The sequence below is a fragment of the Sceloporus occidentalis genome, unplaced genomic scaffold, assembly GCF_023333645.1.
Source record: "Sceloporus occidentalis isolate IW3139 unplaced genomic scaffold, rSceOcc1.0.p SCAF_90, whole genome shotgun sequence".
NCBI classification, from domain to species: domain Eukaryota; kingdom Metazoa; phylum Chordata; class Lepidosauria; order Squamata; family Phrynosomatidae; genus Sceloporus; species Sceloporus occidentalis.
In genome coordinates, this window is record NW_028317070.1 from 2725891 (window position 1) to 2748087 (window position 22197).

Consider the following 22197-nt stretch of genomic DNA (forward strand, 5'->3'; position numbering starts at 1 on the left):
GATCTCAGGACCATTACTAATAATATTGTGGATCCCTGTGTGTTGTATTTATACAGGATTCTTGCACGTATCCAGCAAACTGTGTGGAGTGGCGTTATACCTGTGAAGTAGAGAGTAAGTAGCAGTTATGTGACAGAATAGTGCCAAGCCAAGTGAATCACCCAAGAGCCTTTCTTAATTTTATGATATTTTTTAGATACGCTAAAATTCCTACTCTATTTGGGCATGATATCATACCTACCAAGTGTCCTACTTTAGGAGGGACAGTCCCTCTAGGGGACCCAAATTCCTATTTCCTCTCCTTATGTTCCTCTTTTCTAGGATCTCAGAATGTTTGCCGAGTATGAGTTTATCACAGTGATCTACAGCCGTAAAGAGCGCAATAATGTTAATAGAAACGGTAGAGAATAGGTTACTCAGCTATGAAACAATTATCAATAGGTCACAAATTCACATACTTCTCAGTAAAGTCCTGTCCCCTAGCTATACCTCTAAATGTCGCCTCCAAAGAACTATTGTTAACACATTTGCCAACATGCAGGGGGCATCGTCTGACAGATTAGTTGTGCAGTTTATCTCATTAGTAGGTATGTTTTACAACTGGTTACAAAATATGGAAGGAGAATTAGAGAGTATCCAAAAAGCCCCCACCATAATCAGCTGCACAGCATTTAGGGAGAAATGTTTTTAAACAGACTGTTGTCTATGTTCTCTTTGTTAATTAAAGGTTTTGCTCAAGGGGCCAAACCCACTTTTAGGTGATATTTGTAGAATTAATGTCATGTCGATAAAATAAGCTAGTTTTCCATCTGGAAGTCTCCTTATTTTAGCATTACTAATGTAAGCCGTACATGGGTGCCACTGCCATCATCCTAGACTATCTTTCCGTAAAGGGGAACCATTTTTTATTACTAGTATCAGATTAAAAATACATTTTCAAAAACCATTTTTTAAACCATTCTAGTTTTTGCTTAATGTTTTCCGGCAGCTCTTTATTAGACATCTAATGTTCGTGTTCAAGCTCTGTTATGTTAGCACAGTCCACTAGACAAACAGCCTGACTCCTAATCATACCGCCTTGTGGTGAACACTAAGGCGGGTCAATCTTTATCACTCAGCCGGAGCGTTTTGAGCAGGGAAAGTCACCCAAATTATTACGATTAACTCAACAACGGCAGCCTCCATGCCCACAGATAATTTATTAGAACAAAATTAGATTAAACCATGTTTTTTGTCAATAACTAAGCTACATTACGGTTTACAGCACTGTATTTTACGCTCAAGGGGGGGGGGAATTATCCTTAGGACTTCCCCTTTATCTAACGGCTATTTAAATTATTTGTATATTTTAAGGGATCATTGTCATGCACTCCTGTAATTCTTTTTTCTCCATGTTCTGTGGCTTTAGTCTCTCTCATAGCAGGCCTTGAGTTCGTAACCTACATGCAATGCAGGGCAGTATTGCTTTGGAGGACATATAACAGTTTTATTGTTGATAGGATTTTATATTAGTCATTCTGGATTCCAGCGCACAGTAATACTATGTACTACTTAAAATGTTCCATAACCTGATTTCAGGCTGCCTTGCATGGCCCTTTGTATCTGGACCTAAATAGATCATAAAGATTTATTCAATAAATGTGAGATGCATTGATATATCGATATTTCATTTCACTGCCCTCACTATGCATTATGAAAAGTCATCCCCAGACAGTTGTCCCTTCCAGGAAGGCCTGAGCTGGCCCTTCATAACGCATACTTAAATCTTCAAAGAAACCTTCCCTGCATTACATATCAAGGTCCATCTCAATAAACCTGCCAAGATTGTAATGTTTAGTTACATCGCCTAACTCACCGTTTCTCACTCTCTCAATGTCCATGCCCTTGAGTTTGTGTCTTACAATAGGAAATGTAGTTCAGTGAATGTTTTGCCAAATGGTACATTGCCAAGTGCATACATAACTTCTCCCAGTTTTCAAATACGTACATATAAATCACACGATTACCTTAAAGCTGATCTTTCTTTGTTCATTCTGAATAGCTGAACAGTAAGCATATGCAAGTTGCTGGAAAGTTCCATATTTTATATATTTTTATGCCACACATTATATTATTGCAGAAAATAGGGTGCTGGCAAGTAGGAAGCCAATTTTGGGAATTATAGGATATAAAAGCTGTTGTATATGAATTCATGTTTCATTGGATTTTTATTTTAATTTAAATGTGTTGCACATATAAACTGGTGCTTAAAACAGTATATATATTTATTATTTTAAGTTAAATATGTATGTACATCTCACTGAGTTTGTGGCCCTGGACTGAAAGCCCTGATCCGGGTGCTCATGTAAGCACAGATACTGAACAAGATGTATACTTCCTTACAAATATAGTGCAATACATTTACAGCATCATCTTATAGGCAAGTGATCAAGACTTCCCATTGGTGACCTGTAAAATAATATCATTTTTATTTGTATGTATGGTCTCTGTTTTTGTATAACCAATTGAAAATAAATATTTGGCAGTCCTTTTATTGTTTTATCATGAATTATTTTGAAATTATTATGGAAAAAGGTTTTCCGTTTTGCAGCAGAGGTGCTTTTAGCAGTTGTGTGACAATATGAGGCAGCATATTGCATTAGATCCTTTACTTTTTGCATGGGGCATGTTAGCTTCCCCCAACACTCCAGTATTTTTAGTTTTAGAAAACTGTACCAAGATACTTAATGTGTTAATGGTTAGACAACTTAGACTAAATAACCAATATTACAGTATTGGTCCCAGAGAAGATAGTCCAAAGAAGTTAGTGATATATTTTAGTGGTCTGTGGAGTCACCTACGCTTTCAGTGCCTCAGGGGGCTCTGATTCAGTTTATACTTTATACCTTTGAACATTGGTTCACTTATCACTCAACCGACTAACTTAACCTAGCAGTCAGGACCCGGGCCAGCAGGTCAGGTAGGAGCCCAGTTGCAGGGGATACCAGGGGCTCTGTCTATACTCCTTGATGCGTCATGACTGGTGGTAGGTAGGTACAGACAATGACACAACAGACAGAAAAGCAGGACTGGAATGAAAGAATAAAGGGGAACTGTAGCGAGGACAGGGGAAACCAGAGTGGCAGGGCACACTGCTGGACTCTAAGGGAAACGGCTGGACAAGTAGGCAAGTCTGGGACACACTGGGTCTGGTACAAAAAGCTGGATCATGAATGTAGCCAAGGTCATAACACAGGAGATCAGAATGAAGTACACAGAGCTTTAGCTGAAAGCAGACTAACAGGAACCAAAGCCAAACAATGAAAAGGCCCAGACTGAAGGGCAGAGCAGGTATATAATGGCAGGGCTAAACCCAGGTAACAAGGCTCAGCTGTTCCAAGTAATTAGAAAGGGGTGCTCCTGAGAAGGAAGGGTGGCCACTAGTGGCTACAGGTAGACATGACAATGAATAATTATAGCATAGTCCAGGGTGGAACCCTGACACTAGCAAACCAAAACAGTAGGTCTTAAGGGCCCTGCAAATTTATTATACAAATTATATTGCGTAAAATATTATATTGTATAGATTTTATCATTTTAATAGGATTGGCACTTTTTAATTTACATTACAAAATAAATAGGTATTGTAATAAGGAGTATTTTTCTGGGACACGTGAATATTATTATTATGAATTCTTCCTAATCAATGCTCATGCTATTTAAGTATTCAAGTTAAAGAAACTACATGACTTTCAATGTTCATTAGAAATGATCTAGTGCCCTCAAGTGGCTGCATGGTGGTACTTTTATTTCCTTTGCTATTAAGTAAAAATAATCCTCAAGGTCTTTAAAGAAAACCTGTATACAAATTTAACAGAAAAATAATATAAAATTAATATTAACATAAGATCTATGCACAGATTAAACAATTAGGTTTTTAATATAAAATGAGAAAATATGCATTGAGTAAACTATACTCATATTCATAAATGAACAATTATGACTGTACCATTCCTGTATTTAGCACTATGTTTAGTCCCACTATGTAGGAGGTGAGAGTAGGTTCTCACCCTATTGAGAGTGTGCCTTGACGTGGCGGGTGAGCTTAATTATGCTTTGGCCAATTCATGTAACCAAAACCTCTCATTTATATTATGTTTATATATTTGTTGCCAACTTTGTTAGGGTGGGTAGTACAGCCAATACACTGTATTTACAGCATGCTCACACCTTTTGCTAGGCCTGGTTTTGTTAATAAAAACTTTAAGTGAACACTGGAACAGATGCCATGTTTCCACAAGATTGTGACACTCCTTGACATTGGCAGACAAGTTATTAAGATAGGAGAAAAGAAAAGAGGGTGAGCAAAGGATTGGAACAGCAGCTGTCCACTATCTGTGAACAATGTCCCCTAATGTTCAGAAAGAAAAAAACAAATACAATATATGCCATAGTTAGATAATTAGCTGAAAATGTAGGATGAGAAATTTTGTAAAAACTAGCAAAATATAGGAAAAAAAACCCTTTATTATATATATATTTTCCCTCTGAATCCTCACAAAATTAGTGATGGAAAATCCCCTCCAAGTTTATCAATTCAGGTGTCCTGATTTCAGAAATACCTAATTTATAAAAGCTATGATTGAGAAAAAAAAAATTTTTGTTTTTATTTCCTTTTATTTTCCAACCCGCCCCGCAGTTATGCACATCTGCCTCCAGGCTTGCCACCCTGCCCCAGAAATGTCTTATACCCACTATATGCCACTGTGCCCCATGATATGCCTTTTAAGCCTCTAAATGCCACTGTGCCCCATGATATACCTTTTGACCCCATATGTGCCACTCTGCCTCCAGAAATGCCTTATACCCTTATATGCCACTCTGGCATTTAGGGGGGTTAAAAGGCATATCATGGGGCAGAGTGGCATATAGGGAGGTATAAGGCATTTCAGGAGGCAGAGTGGCGTATAGAGGGTTAAAGGGCATTTCTGTAGGCAGAGTGGCATAAAGGGGGTTAAAACACATATCATAGAGCACTCTGCCTACAGAAATGCCTTATGCCCCCCATTCCCCCAGCTGTCAGAGAGGAATTGTGCGGGGAATTCTCTCTTACAGCTGGAGGGTGTATGCGCGATGGACGCAGACAACCCCTGCTGCTAAGGGCGCCTCCTTCCGGCTGCAGCGGAGGTTGCCTACGTGAATCGCGTAGAGGTCTACCCGCTGCCCCGATTACACACCAGGGAGTCAGAAGCACCGGTAAGTTTGGGGGGGAGGTTACCAGACAGGAGGTTCCAGGTGCCCTGCAGCGCTGCGGGGGATCTGGATCTTAGTCTCACAGTCAGACCTATTTGAGGTCTGATTATAAGACGAGGGGTATTTTTCTGAAAAAAACCTTGTCTTAATACCGTATTTGCTCGATTATATCTTTTTTATATTTTTTTCATTTTATTTTTTTTGGGGGGGATTTATCAGTGCAGTATGGTTAGAGGGCCTCTTAGGGACCTCTTTAACATGTTATTAATGCCAGTGATGTCACAATGACATCACTTAGCTTTATTTTTTTTTTAAATTATTTATTGTATTATTTTAGTGATTTTTTTTTATTTTTCAAAATCACTAAATTTTTTTTTTTCATTTCGTTTTTCAGCATGGGGGAAGAGTGAGAAATGTGGTTTCTCACTCTCCTCCCTGCGATTCCCCTGCACCGATCACACTGTTATCTCTATGCAAGAGATTAAGGGGTTTAAGAAAGGGCAGGTTAACATAGCTAAAGGTGCAGTTAAAATAGCGTTCATAAAAAAACTTCAATAGTTTACATCACTATTAAAAAATAGCTTTAAAAGCAGCACTGTGTTCCACCCCCTGACAAGCCAACTCATACATTTTCCACAAAGGGGTGGAATGTGTGGAAAGTCAGTAATAACAAAGTTAAAAAACAGTAACCATGATTAAAAACAAGCCAGTAGTAGTTCTTGAAGTGGAGCAGTTATTTGCTTTTTGCAGAGTATTGTACAGCCTTGTATCTTCCAACCTGTTTATTTACCGTGCTTTAGAGGTGTGTAATGAAGGGATAGGAAAGGTAATTGGTGACAGTGCTCAAAAAATCAATAAAGTTGTGGGGGGGAAATAACCAAAACAAATCAATCAATAAATAAATTGTATCAAAGATATACTTCCCAAAACCTGTGTTTCACAGATGGTGTAATTGCTGAAGAATCCTAGGTACTTGAAAGAAGAAAAAAAAAAAGTCCCGTAACTTCCGCTCACCTGTCCATGTGGGTTACAATACATAGGAAGAACCACGAGATTTCTGCACACAAGAATAGAAGAACAGATACGAATATCGGAAAAAAATATGACAAACACAGCGTATCAACCCATTTTACAAAATATCACAATAGTGAACCTAAACACTTACAATTCATTGGGATAACACACGTAAAAAAATTCTGGAGGGGAGAGGATTTTATAAAAAAAATTATAAAAGAAATGAAGTGGGTGTATCACTTAAAGAATTTGAAAGATACAAGAGTCACATACCAGAAGAAGCTATTGGTGCAAAACGCGTCCTGCATATTGACGAAAACAGGAGGGGAAGAGCCACACGCTCAGAAGTCTATATGAACTATACGCAATACGAGTGTAGCAAAGCTACCACAACACCAAGCAGAAGTTACGGGACGGTTTATACCACTTTTTAATGTAAGATACCAGATTTTATTCAAGAGTAAAGATATATTTATACTTTTTAACCTCCTGGTATCTGCCTTCCGATTTTTTTTTGGGAGAAAACTGGTTTCATGCACGCCGTCAGGGACACCTGAAAGTTGCATTGTAAAGAAACGACAAACAAAGAGGTCAGACATTGACCTGCAAAGTGTAAGAGTATCTCCTATCACATATTCCACTTATTGTGCATACTACACCATAAAGTTCCTTTTTTCATTTTTTTTTTCTTTCAAGTACCTAGAATTCTTGAGAACTTACACCGTCTGTGAAACACAGGTTTTGGGAAGTGTATCTTTGATACAATTTATTTATTTAATGTTTTGTTTTTTTCCACAACCTTTGTTATTTCACATTACTTTTGGGGTAACTGTGGAGTTTTACCCCCAGTGATTTTGCAGCACTTATTACGTTTGCTTAGCGCTTCACCTAAAGTCACTTAAATGAAGGGATAAGCCCTGATTGAAATGGGCCATTGTGGAGCTGCAGTACTCGGCAATAACCTCCGATGTAGCTGCTTGTAGCGAGTTATTTGATTAAGCAGGTAACATGTACCCTGACCATGTCTACCAAAAGCCACTTTTAAAAAAACAAATGAGGCCACAAGGTTATTGTTGTTTTAGTGTGTTATTACTTTGGGATTTTATGATAAACTTGGGAATGTATTGTCCCACGATTATTGGAAGCTGTCCAGGTCCTGAGGCCGCAAAGCAGTCCTAAATCATGATGCTCCCTGACCATACTTCACCATTGGGATGATGTTTTCATGTGGGTATGTGATGCCCTTTTTACACCATACATAGTGCTGAGTTCTCTTCTTGAACAATACAACCTTCAACAGTCCACAAAACATTTTCCCAGTAGGGTTGTATAGTATCAAGGTGCTTGGCAAACCTCAGGCAAACAGTGATGTTAAATTGGAGAACAGCGGCGTCCTCCATGCTGTCCTGCCATTGACTCTATGCCTGTTCAATGTTTTGCATATGGTAGACTCATGAACAGAGATGTTAATTAGTTCCAATGATTTCTTCAAGCTTTTCTCTGTTACACTAGGGTTCTTTTTACCTAATTAAACATTCTGTAGTGTGCCCTTGGAGTCATCTTGGCTGTGGCTGGGTGCCGATTTCAAGGGAGAGTAGCCACAGTACTACGTTGCCTCCATTTATGAACAATTTGTCTAACTATGGACTGATGAATATGTAAAATATTTGAGATTAATTTGTAACCCTTTCCAGCTTTATGCAAATCAACAATTATTGGTTGTAGGTCTTCCGAAGCATTGTTCACATAAGCAAATGCTTCTTGAAAATAAAAAACCTCAAACATTTTGATTTTGCTATGTCAGAGTACGTCTAAACCACACCCCATACCGTTTCATTGATTGGACTCCATGTTTGCTAACTCCTGACTCCAATTAGCTATAGTTGAAGTGATTAGCCTAGGAGTTCACATACTTTTTCCAACCCATGCTGTGAATGTTTGAATGATATATTCAGAATGAACAATACAATCATGTCTGGGTTATTAGTTAAAACATTTTTCATGATTGTAACATAGATGAAGATCATTTCATATTTAAGAAAAATGTATACATACATTGCTTTTAAACTATAATACAACCAAACATGAGTACTGACTACAATGTTATATGTTTTACAGTCACTTTGCCACAATGTCATCTCTTTTCCCCTCCCCAACCCTACTGAAACCAACAAGCATTTCCTTTCTGCCCCTCGATCAGTTGTCCCCCAGTCTTGTTACCCTGTCTTTTATACTTAAGAAAGTTGAAGTATCTATGTAACAATTTAGGAGCATCTTCCTGCACTCAGCCCTTTAAAATAGTATTTTTAGAAGCCACTGATATAACATGATCCAACTTCACATAAGAATTTTCGTTCTTCGGGCACCCTCAACATAGCCCATTTTGGAGTAAGTGTAATCTTGGCAACATTTGGGAATTAATATAGTCTATTACCCGAGACCAATAACTCTGAATAGGCAATAGGGTTGCTTCCAAGTCATCACATTTAAGACATTTAAAAGAATTCCTAAAGCCTGCCAAGTATTGTCTGTGGGGATAATGTATGAGCCACCCAATACCTTATAGTATGCTTCCTAATATGCTATATGGTATGGCATTTTCATCAGTGTCCATGGCTTATGTATTATTTTAAGGACATCCTGTATTTCCAAATCAGTTACATATGTGGACCATCTGACCAGTCCCCTCAGTGGTTTATACACTTAAAATGCTTCCTTATCAAAGAACATAATGTGCTTATAGAGTATTGTTTAGGTGTAGCTATCTACAGATAATCCAGACAGGTTGGCCAGTCATTATCCATGAAGAAAGTCAACACAGATGAGGCATAACTAATAAGTTGTAGATAAGCAAAAATAAGAATAGAGAGTTCAGGGAATTTTTTTCCTACATTGTACATCAGACATCATTGTTTTAGAAGAGACAACCGAAAAGCACCCAATTCTGATTTGAATGGTATGGTAGGGTCTAGGATCATGGAACGGGAGCCCTTTAGATTACACACTTACTCTATGAGGTTCATAGAGTCTATGAAAGGTTCTTCCCAATAAAGCCAGTCTTATGAATCATTGAATATCTAGGACTACTGTATAATACATTGTATACAGTTTTAAATTCAGGCCTTCAACAATAGCGGGACTAAAATGCAAAACAACTTTTCTGAGAACCATCATACACTGACGATTTCTTGGGAAGTGTTTGTGTGAAATGTCAAGATCAGTTTATTAATGCAAACAGTATGGGCTTTGAGCAAATAAACACCAATTTTATTTTCCCTGTGTTGTTGTTTCACTACTTTTCCACATGTTTTAATCATTATCTATATACAATACTGCATTCTGAAAGGTTGCCACTAGGGGGAACTAAGTAACTAACAAGTACTTCATTATCCAGGATTCAAATTTTAAAGAACGAGATCATTAGGTAAGTCTTGTACAATTATTTATTTTATTCAATTTAGGAAATATGCTATGGTGTTAGGTAGTATGTATTGTTTGTTTTGCAACAAAATTAAAAAACATGTGTTTAAAATAAAATTAGATGAAATGTTTCATTTCATGGTTTGGTGAATAAAGCACCAATTTTTAATAAACTTAACTGTCTGTGGACATTTCGACTTTAGACATATTTTATGTTGTGATACTGTGGAAATTGTAACTTGCCTTGAGGACCACCTTCTATATATATTTATATATATATATATATATATATATAATAAAAAATAAAATAATAGAAAATAATTCTAACCTCCAGTTCCTACAAGTAGTCAAAGTAAGTCATTTGGGACTCATATTCTATAACTCCCGTCAGCAAGAGTGGACTAAGGTTAGGTGGGGGCCCTGAGACACTATTATAAGGGACCCCTTCCAGAATACTTATATATATACCGCGAATGCTCTGAAAAATACCGCTCGTCTTATATTCAAGGTCATCTTATCAGACTTCAAATAGATCCTCCTCTCTGGTAGTGGGTGGACGTCTGCTGCCAACTGGTTGGTGCTAGAGGATGCCCCTGCAGGCGACAAATAGAGTCGTTCGCACGGCCCTTTAAACCCTGACGGTGAACCTACAGATTTCCGCTTCCGTTAACCCCTGCGATGCTGCGTAGATAAAGTAGGCTAGATGGGGAAGGTACCAGGGAGATTAGTAAACGAAGACGAACACGAAGATTCTTCGTGTTGTGTGTCTTCGTCTACGTTTTGCCGCCGCCATGTTCGTATGTTCGGTATTCGGGCTGAACAACGAAAACACACCCTTCGTGTTCTTTTTATTTTTCATCCGAATACAAATGCACAAGTCTACTTTCTGTCATCTCGAACCAGTCTGCCCATTCTCCTCTGACGTCAACAAGGCATTTCCATCCACACAACTGCCGCTCACTGGATATTTTCTCTTTACACCCTAGAGATGGTTGTGCGTGAAAATCCCAGTAGATTAGCTGTTTCTGAAATACTTAGACCAACCCGTCTGGCACCAACAACCAATGCTCGGTTTGAACTTCAGCAAGTTGTGTTGACCACCTCTACATGCCTAAATGCATTGAGTTGCTGCCATGTGATTGGCTGATTAGCTATTTTTGTTAACAAGCAATTGTACAGGTGTACCTAATAAAGTGGCCAGTGAGTGTATATATAAATATACAGATCCTAGACCAGTGATGGCGAACCCGTGGCACGCGTGCCGCTGTTGGCACGCCGAGCCGTCTCTGTGGGCACGCCGTGACTACAGTAATATACTATAGTCACGGCGTCCCCCGGACTACATCTCCCACAGTTCTCAGTGCTGAGCGCCGGGCGACTGGATATGACGCTTATATCCAGCCCCGGCGCCCAGCATAAACAGCTGTGCGCGGCTGCACTGCACAGTTAGAACGGAAGAAGCAGAAAGGAAAAAGCAGAAAGGAGGAAAAGGAAGCAGAAAGGAGGAAAAGGAAGCAGAAAGGAGGAAAAGGAAGCAGAAAGGAGGAAGAAAAAGCAGAAAGGATTAAGAAAAGGTAAGATTTGTGGAGAACCAAGGTGGGTGGGTGGTTGATTATTGGGGGGGTCTGATGTGGAGAACGAAGGTGGGTTAGGGGGGTCTGATGTGGAGAATGAAGGTGGGTGGGGGCATCTGATGTGGAGAATGAAGGTGGGTTAGGGGGGTCTGATGTGGAGAATGAAGGTGGGTTAGGGGGGTCTGATGTGGAGAATGAAGGTGGGTTAGGGGGGTCTGATGTGGAGAATGAAGGTGGGTGGGAGGGGGTCTGATGTGGAGAACAAAGGTTGTGGGGGGGTCTGATGTGGAGAACAAAGGTGGGTTGGGGGGGGTCTGATGTGGAGAATGAAGGTGGGTGGGGGGGTCTGATGGTGGAGAATGATGTGTGTGCATATACATATGGTAAGGCATATGTATGGGCACTTGGGCAGGCATATGTGTGTGTGTATAGGGCAGCTGTGTATATGTGCGTGTATGTGCATACGTTTATGGGCAGTGTATATGTGCCCACAAAAGGTGTCTTTAAAAAAATACATGCACGTGTACAGTTGTTTTTTTTTTGTTTTTTTTCAATACAAAAAATGTTTAATGGAAAGCTCTGTTATTGTGTTTTTCTTTTTAAACAAAAGCTGTTAATTAGTTTGAAAAACTGTACGAATTGTTTTTTCTAAACTAAAACCTCGTTATTCAGGTTTAATGGCAGTGTTGGCACTTTGAAAAAAATAAGTCGTTTTGGTTTGCAGTTTGGGCACTTGGGCTCAAAAAGGTTCGCCATCACTGTCCTAGACCAAGGGGCACCCAGGCAAGAATATACACTTGCGCCTCTCTGCCTCTATTCTTTTACACAGAAATATTTTAAATATTTCTAGAATGAGCCTAGTATATTTAATATTGGTGGTATTTTAAAACTTAATGCTTCCAACTCATCAGCATGCTTCTTACACGCACAGGCTTACAGTGTACACCATCACTCAGTCTGATACTGTAAACTGACACACACTCTACCATTGCACACACAGGGTCGGAAAAATCATTAGAGGTCTGTGCTATAGTGGTATAAATGCAATCTCCTCTAGCAGTATGGCTCAATCAGACAGTGACATTGGCACACTAGGTAGACTGGCAACATGATATAAAATATGCTATGTGTTATAAAAGGTGTTGAAAGTGGCACTTAAGAGTGATTCACACATAAACACTCTACAACACATGTAGCAGTGAAGACTTTAATATTTGATATCATGGAACAGTCATAAATATGTGTATAGATTATAAAAAAAAAATGTCAAAGTTACATCTCAAAGATGCAAGATTCTAGTTTTAATCTGCCAATTAACAAAATCACACCAAAATCAGCAAGTAAATAAAAAATATTGGTTTTAAATTAAGATAAGGCCATGTAATCGTTGAAAGTCAGGAGATATTTGATCTGCAAACAGCTGTCTTCATTTACCCGCCACACAACATTTTTCTTCCATGAATAATATTTATGATTGTACAGTTGTACTTAGGTGAAACCAATGAAGAAACCATCCAATTAGATTACTTACTGTAACACAGGAAATGACACAAGCAATTAAAATCTCATAATTGAAGTCTTGGAGATTATTAATGTTAACGAGGCTAATTTCCCGTATTACTTGTCCTTTGACACACGAATGTCCGATAGCCAAGGTGATCTGAAGGACAAGACAAATGAAAAGGGGAGATTATCTGTAGACAAATGGATTCAAGGACCAGTGTATATAATGGGAACCAGAGAAATTATTGGAAAGTATATCAACCTGATCAGTACCAAGGTAATGGGAAAAGCATAGGGAGAACATTCATTAAAAAATAGGGAGAGCAGAGTAGGTTAGGATAAACATAAATAGAATCTAAGAAAATTTCATCAATAAAATGAAAACTAGACATAACAATAAAATAGATTAGATCTATCATGTCTCCCAAGTGTTACATTTTACAATGAGTGGTGAATATATAACCCACCTTATGTATTTCTATTCTAACTTTCTATTCTCAGGATCTCCAGAAGAAAAAAAACGTGTAAACCAAATATTTTGAAAACAATTCAACGAACTGAAAAGGGCACAAGTTATATGTATTTTCATAAATACATTTACTTTTATGAGAGACGCTGTGAGCATGATATGTCCCCTTTACCCCTTCAGGACCGGGATTTTGATACTAACGTGTCGCTAAAGGACCGGAGCCGTTTTTGTGTTTTTGCCATGTCTTCCTTCAACTGTAATTTCTCTCTTATCAATTGGTGCACCCACACAAATCATATATTGTTTTTTTCAGCACAAGTAGGGCTTTCATTTGAAACCATATTAAGCTGGGTAGTACATTGTTTTGTTTGAAATAAACTGGAAAAAGTGGGGAAAAAATGAAAAAAAACGCATTTTTTTACAGTTTTGTATACATACAAATTGTACACACATTAAACCAATGGGAAAAAATTATCCCAAATATATTCATTAACTTGTCCTGATTTGGAAACCACCCAACATGGCCAGGATTTTTATCTATTTTGACCAGTATAGGGCAAATATTGCAAGGCATGCATCACGTTTTTGAAATGTAATTTTTTTCAAATTTGGCATGGTAGTCTAATAACTGCAATAGTTGTCACAAATACTGATTATCCCCCCAAAATTATATGTTTATGAAAAGTAGATAAGTCAAGGTGTACAACTAGGGTCATTTTGACACTTTTCAAACAGGGATTTTATCGCCAATTGCTGCCAAATTTTGAGGTATTTTTATATTTTTTTGCATATGCTGCAATGTTGCTTTAGATTTCATATTATATTTTGTATAGAATATGTGCAACTGCAGAAAAAAATTGCTGTGTTCACCAACATCCCCCGGTTCCAACAAGGCCTCACATGCATGGTTCATGCATTTTTTGAGGAAGCTATGAGGGCAAAACTGGAACATGCGCATTTTCGTTTTCACATTTGGAATTTTCAGAAATTGGTTTCCTGGGCCCATATCCCATTTGGGACATTTTGGAAGCCCCCCACTGTAAATTACCCCATAAAAGTATATATTTATGAACAGTAGACAAGTCAAGATGTTCAACTAGGGTAGTTTTGACAGTTTTTAGCTAGCCATTTCTTCACTTATGTCTGCCAAACTTCACAGGGAAATTATTTTATTGCGTTTTTAACGCATACATTTCAATGTTGCACTGAATTTCTTGCACACCATAAGTGCAACAGTGGAAGAAAACACCACATTTTGTTCACCAAGATCCCCTGATTCCAACATGGTTCAAGCACTTTTTGAGGAAGCTATCAGGGCAAAACTGGAACATGTGCATTTACATTTTTTTAAATATTTTTTTTCATCAGATTACTTGTAAGTGACAGGTTTAGGCCGCTGACATCAATCAGGGAGACCGATCAATAATCAGCGACTTAAAATGTCACCGACAAGTGATCAGGTAATAATTATGATTATTTCATTTATTAATAATTTGTGTTTTTTCAATATTACCCTAGATGACCCCTCTCTCTTTGTAGAGCAGGGTCATCCGTGGGCTGCCATAATGATCCGATCACTCCTATTGGCCAGGAGCGATCTGATCAGCCCAGCCCAGCATTTGACCTGGAAGCACCCTGGACTTTCAGGTCAGTGCTGTTATTTTTTTTTTTATTATTATTATTATTATTATTATTTTATTAATTTTTTTAATTTCTTTTTTTAATTATTATTATTATTTTTTTTACATTTTTTTTAACTCTTTCAATGCTGATGCTCCATTGAAGCACAGCATTGACTGATATTTAGTCCCCACAAGCTTGTGGGGACTAATATTAACCCCTGCAATGCTGCGATGGGGGTCATACACAATCGCAGCATTGAAGGGGTTAATTGAGGAAGAGGTTGGGTAGGGGTTAACTGAGGAAGGGTGGGGGGGTCTGGTCTCCACATGAGACCAAAGAACCCTGTCTCCCTGTCCCTGAAGCTGCCTCTGGCAGCTGGGACACAATCTCCAATTGACTGGAGATTGTAGGGGAGGAGTCTCTCTGATCAGTCCTACAGGACTGATCAGAGGACTTCTGGGGGGTCGTTTTTGCTGTTGCTGGTCTGCCTGGGCAGACCACCAGCAGCAGAGCCCCCTACAAAACGGGAATTAACCCCTTCAATTCCGCGATTGCGGCATTCAATGCCGCGATTGCGGCATTGAAGGGGTTAACGCTGCACTGACGCTCTCATGGAGCGATCAGGCAGCAGGGGGGTGTTGGATCAGGTCCCCACACTTGTGTGGTGACCCATTCAACCCCCCCCCCTTCCCACTCCGTGGGAGCGATCGTAGGCTTGGGGGCGGTCTTAGACAGGCTGTGCTGTTTGCCCAGGAGTCCTGGGCAGACAGCAGCAGCAGCGCCCCCACGATCACCGCGATTGTGGTGATGTGGGGGCGTTTTTTGGAGGAGACGTACCTGGTACGTCCCGGTCTACCAGTGACTGTTAACCAGGAAGTACCAGGTACGTCCCGGTACTGAAGGGGTTAAATGCCATTGCAGAGTGATGTTTATTTTGGTCCATTAAGTCATTCACCTACTCTGAACATAGTTTGTAATACACTCCCACAATGTCTCCACACCATATATGTGATTATACTATATTTTACGCACCAGGCCACTCCATTAGACAAAAAGGGTTCTGACCTTAAAACAGGATCTGCTATATTCAAGGGCAATCCCATTCTCGTCTTAAATGTTGAATTTGATTGCAGTTTATTTCTTCTTCTGTTTGTTGTAAGTAAACTTTGTCAAACGTAAACAATTATAAAGAACATACGTTCTATATATATATATATAAATGAACTCACAACCATATAAAACACAGAGATATACTGAACTCTTTACTTAAAAAAGCTGTGCAGTCAACTGAGAATACCAATTACCATCGGAGATGGCCTCGATCCTTTGACTATCAGAGTTGACCTGTGCAACACTCTTCAGAACCCATGAATGTACTATATTTTATTTGTGTAGGGATCTTAAGTTACTACTACTTATGTAAAACATTCTGTACATCCATATTGCCTCAGCAAACGACGGGTTAAAATAAATTACCCAGATTGTTAATTAGCATGTTTGACAGAAGGTTAATTGAAATCAGTGTTTGACACGTGCACCTGATGACTAGTTCACTCTTTTCATGGGAACATCTCACTTGAGCTTGCAATACCATCTGGAGGAACATTGGATTAGGCATTTTTATTTAAAATGTGGCCAACATTCAGGTATGCGTCACACCCTGTAATTAGCAACTGCATCATTCATATCACCAGCATTGAAATGAAGAAGATAAGAGAATGCACTATGGTGTTTTAATTAAAAGGAAATTACACAACTAATGATAATGCGTCACGACCTATACAATGGAGCGTCGCCCACCATTGTTCATTTTATGTGTCCAGTTGTTATGTTGTAAACATTTACGCTTATAGACACATATGTTCTATAAAATGTTCTAGCTATCCAGATATTGAAAGAACAAAATCAAAACTCAAACACAGGTGAACTATGTAGCAAAAGCTGCTGGATCTAAGCTCTTTAGGTTCTTGTGATTTTTAAGGACAAAGTTATGTGAGCAGGGTATGCATTTACCAGCAGATGACTTACTCACATACAGCCTTACCCTCATAAGTCATTTACCACAGCAATGATACACCTACTCACACAATGGAAATACCCAGTGGTTCTTGTCTAACAGGTCCTTTAAAATTCTTAGCTGCCACTTATCAACAAAAGAATGAATGTTGATGGAATGTTTGGTGGGTGGCATTTGCTATGACACAGATTACTTAATCACACAAGTTATATTTCATATATATATGATTTTAGTGCCAAATTAACTTCCATTTTTATATTACAAGAATAACGTAAGATGTAAGATGTATGAGGGTCACTGTTCGACTACAGCAGACCCTCTTGGCATAACACGAGAGGAAGGAGGGAAATTATCTTTCATGGGTTCCTAAACCAGTGATGGATCAAAACGCTATATTATCAGCGATTGCTTTACTAGGTTTCTCGGTTTCAGGTTTCCTGGAAAAGTCTGTTTCTAGGATTCACAGTATGGAGACTGTACCCTCCAATTTCTCTTACAGCCTGATCTCAAAAAGGGCAATTTATTGGATGCAAGGAATCGTACATTTTACTTATCGTTATTGTTGGTTGTAGAGAAATGTATGTATTGACAGCAACACCGAAAGAACCAGATGTTTTCTTAAATTATGGGAAAAAATGACATTAACCAGATAATAGGAACATGCAACAGTATAGACGCAAGATTTGTTCAGAAACCTTTGTCTCTTTAGAAAAGTCTCCAGTTAAAATTAGGCAACAACCTCCTTACCATTGAATTCATAGCATTATGGCGGGGTGTTTTTGAGAAATGTGTAAGTGGGCGTGGTTTTGTCGTCACATCACTTTGTGTGAGACAATTTAATTGGCTGCCATCAAGCCCTGAGGAAGTGTGTCATCATGCACAAAACCCATTAGGCAGTCCTGTTTGTTAAGTGACTGTGTAATCCAGGGGCATAACTAGAAACCACAGGGCCCTGGTGCGAAAACTGCCCCGGGGCCCCCCCAACTTCAACAGCTGGTCTGTACCTTCTTTGCCCCACACAATTACACATCCATGCTCACACACATACATAAATACAAATACATACACATACATCCCACCCCCTGCCCGTCCCCGCTTACCTCTCAGCTCTCCTGCAGCTTGCCTCGGTTTCACTGCAAGGTCACATGACGTAAACTGACCCCGAGATGTTCCTGTCTTCCCTTATTGGTAAAAAGAAAATCCGAGATATCACGTGCTATAAAGTAATAAATAAATTGAACTTCCCTCAAGGCAGCAGCTTCCAAGAAAAACACTCTTCCTTAAAGTGTATATATAGCCAAGCAACGTAACATGGAGCGCATATACATGAGGGGAAAAAATAAAAACACAATAGTGTAATAAATTCAAATACAAATTATAAAAATAAGTGTATGAACCACTCACAAGTGGACTTGAAAAATTAGCTCATCAAGCGACCAAACGGAGTGGATCCAAACAGAATTGAAGTGGCACTACTAAAGAAAGTGTAGTGCATCAGCGTATAGACGAAATTCAGTCAAAATAGTTTAGAAAGGGCCCTTCCGACCAGTAGCGGTGCGGTCCACTTTATCTAAGACAGACTGTTGGTTATTTATAGACTGGAGCTTTTAGGATTCTAAAAACCAGGTTATCAAACTACTGTTTTAATAGAATAGTGGTTTCATATGGTGAGAGATATCAACATTGGTCTATCAGACATTACAAATCAAAGTCCAAGGACGGTGGAGTTACAAAGTGTCACAGATTAAATATTGTATGTCTGTGCAAAAGGTGCATACTAATGCACAACCAATTAACAATTGAATTTCTGGACTAGCCGGTGAAAGTTAAAAAAGACCAGAAGAAAATGTAATCAAATATGTTTCTGTTAAAATAGTATTAACAAGTAGACTTGGGCACATAGACCAAAAACAATTTGGACAATTTTTTTTGTTTTCCTTTTTGGTCCATTTGTTTTCAGCTAAAACAAATTTTGTTTTCTTTGGTTCAGATGGAGGGCTTTTTTATTCAGAAACAATTAATTCTCATGCCTTTCCCACTGTTCTCTTGCTCTTTTTATCTCTGCTTTTTTCTTTATTCTTCTCCAGTGATCTACAGCTCCTGTGATCTACTTCTCATGTGATCTGCTGCTTTATCCTAGCCTCCTGATGCAATTCTGCATCAGGAGTCTTGGCGCACACCACAGGGACAACCTCTCTCCTGCTTCTTTCTCTACTGATCTGATTTATTCTGGTTTTCTGGAGTACTTCCGCACCAGGGTGCAGCCTCAGTGCACACCATGGAGACTATATCTCTATATTCCAACGATTGGGGAGAAGCTATCCTTGTGGTGTGTGCTTAGGTTCCTCCCTGAAGAGCTCGGGAGCCCAAGGTAATGAAGCAGATCGCCAGGAGATGCAGATCAATGATGACGTGGAGAACACAAAGAAGGTGACGAAGCAAAGGACAAGAAGTGGAGCTGTGAAAATGGAGAATGTGGGAAGACATTGAGAGAGAGGGTGACAGCAAGTGAGTTTCAGAAACCAAATTATATTCAGAGCTTTCTGCCTCATTTTCGTTTGTTACGTTGGGCACTTCCATGTTTTTGGACATTTGTACGAATCAGAATGCACAAGTCTATTAACAAAAAACAATGCATATGTTTAAAGGAGTTGGAAATCAATGTAATATATCCAGGGCTGGCCCAAGGCAAAATGCCGCCTGGGGCGAATTTTAAAATGCCGCCCCCCCCCTTATCTACCCTTCTTCTCCCTCCGTCCCTGCCGCCCCCCCCCATTGTCTACCCTTCTCACTCCCTCCCTATTATCTACCCTTACCCCCCCTTGTACTTACCTTTCAGCAGTCCTGCGGCGAGTCTCCCTGTTCGTCTCGTTGCCGGCTTGTTATGCTGTGCGTCGGAAATGAGGTAATCTTCCGGCACTCAGCATTACAAGCCGGCACCGAGACCGAACAGGGAGACTTGCCGCAGAGGAGAGAGAGAGAGGGGCACTGAGCGGGTACTGACAGCTTGGTAAGCGAAAACCACTCGGTGCCCTTTTCTCTCTCTTTCGCTTTAAAAAAAAAAAAAAAAAAAGGGGGCTTGGGGCGGCAAAGTGCCGCCCCTTCAAAAGTGCCGCCTGGAGCGGTTGCCCCACTCGGCTCCATTGTTGGGCCGCCCCTGAATATATCCCCACACCAGTTCACATACCATAGTCAACTCAAAACCCAGTGTTTTCTTCATCTAACCCAGAAAATGACTTAAATAACTAAAACAGAACTTCTAAAAGTGATACACTTAAGAGATTTAGAGTATGATAAATTGATACTGAAGCAGGTTGACATTTGTATATTTTAATCATTAAACAGAAGCTGCTTAGTGTTGCAATACTATTTATTGTCATGGTATGCAACTGAACAGTTGGATTAAAAGCAAATATATTTTCTCTGTGGAAATTTTTAACCACATGTGTATCTTTCAATTCCAGGCTCCAGCAGTAAACAGATTATGTTACCAGCACAGGACAGACACATGCTACTGATAACATTACAAATAAGTCATAAAAATTGATCAAATAAGAAGAATGTGGCTACTGTAATATTCAGTAATGGGCTGATCCAGAGGACGCAAACCAAAGGTGGTTGTGATATGTTAAAGAAAAATCATTTATCAAAAAGGAAAAGTACCCTTCCTGGCATCTTAAATTGATATTTTGCTTACATTGGATTAAGTACTGTAGGTGTTGAATTAGGTACTGCATATTGAATTAAGTCCCTGCTTGGAGAGCTTAAACTTGGGGATGGATGAAATATACAGATACAATATGGAGAAAGCGAGGTACACCTGGATCTCATACTGGGCTCAGTTCTGCTCAGATTGTAATTTATCAGTAGAAGTAAAAAGAATTGTTGCACACGCTTTTCAAAATAAAGTTAAATCATTTAAATTTAAAGTATATTTGATTGTATTTATACTCAGATAAAGACCCATATATTAAAGGGTGAAACATATGTTCCCATGTACATTGCTTATTAATAAATCTTTAATATTCTTTCCAAAAGAGCATTCCTATTATTTGTATTATTTAAGTGAACAGTTATCGTTGGCATCACTGACTAAAACATATTTCATTTTCAAAGATTTGTTTGGTGTGCATCTCCTTTCCAACTTCTTTCCAATGGTGTCCCTTTCCTTTCAGACTTTACAATTACCTATTCTACTTATGTTAAAAAATATATTAATAAAGACACAGCACAGAGAATGGAGAAAAGTTTATTCTACAGCTCTTTGTTCAGGACTCTCTCCCAGAAAAAGGCTAGCAACTTTCAACTCTATGGGCAAGCTTGGTCAAATGGGCTAATTGTCAAACCTGGGGGGTTTGACCTAGAGCCTCCAGGTGAAGGGTCTATCAAGTCATTTTCATCTTTCTTTAAGCGGAGGCCATGCACAGTCTCAGCCCACTCCGCAGCCACTAAAGGTTGTCTCGGGCTTGCCCGACCCTGGGAAGTTGCAGGTATGGTGATGTCATTCATTACCCTGTTCTGATGTCAAAGTGTGACATGGCAATAGTAATAGTAATGGCAATAGTCTCCCTAATATTCAGTGCTAATGTTAACAGGGTCCTGTCAGACAGACAACCCAGATATTATTACTATCACTATGTTTTATTTGTGATAGATTCTGTAAGGCTTATGCATACAGTTATATTTAAACAGAGACAACATGGTGGAGGGCCCTGATCACTAGAGATTCCTGTGTACACAATGAGTAAAGAGACATATAGGTGATGAGTGTTTTTCTACTAATTCACAGTGCCTGTATGTTTACTTTTTCCCCCCATTTACTTTATCTAGTCATATCATCCCTAATTCTATATTGATCTCTTTTTTGCAATGTAGAATCCTCTATTTGAAATTAAAATTAATTTTCACTGATTGGTTGTCAATCAGTGGCAGCAAAGTACTTCAGATGAAATCACTAGGAGTATGTCCTGTCACTGATTGATAGTTTAGGCAGCCAATCAGTGGCAGGAAATTGCTCCTATTAAAATCAATGGGAACACTTGACTTTACACATGCTCACTGGGGTCGCAACAGACCACTGCAAGCAGTGTTCTGTGGAGCACCTACTACCACCAACCTGGTGCTGGTGAGTAGATAACATGCAGGGATATGCATCTGGCCAAATGCATCTTCTGCAGGGCATTTAGCTAGGGGCGGGGGAAAGGGGCAAATGTATTTGGGGGGGATTCTGCAGAAACCCCCATGCATTTTAAAAAACAGACCACGCACAAATTTAAAGTTCCAAACACTACATCAGTTTTTATAGAACTTTTGTTATACAAGGACAGGAGCACAGCTATAGGTTT

At 39.1% G+C, this 22197-nt stretch overlaps 1 protein-coding gene across 1 annotated transcript in view; it reads left to right on the forward strand.

Annotated features, from left to right (window-relative positions):
* Positions 1-347, forward strand: part of LOC149284608 (AFG1-like ATPase) — a 49914-nt gene extending 49567 nt beyond the window's left edge. The window contains exon 14 of the mRNA XM_089496460.1: positions 322-347. Within this exon, the coding sequence (XP_089352586.1) occupies positions 322-347 (26 nt within the window). The remainder of the gene's footprint in view (positions 1-321) is intronic.
* Positions 348-22197: the final 21850 nt, after the last annotated feature.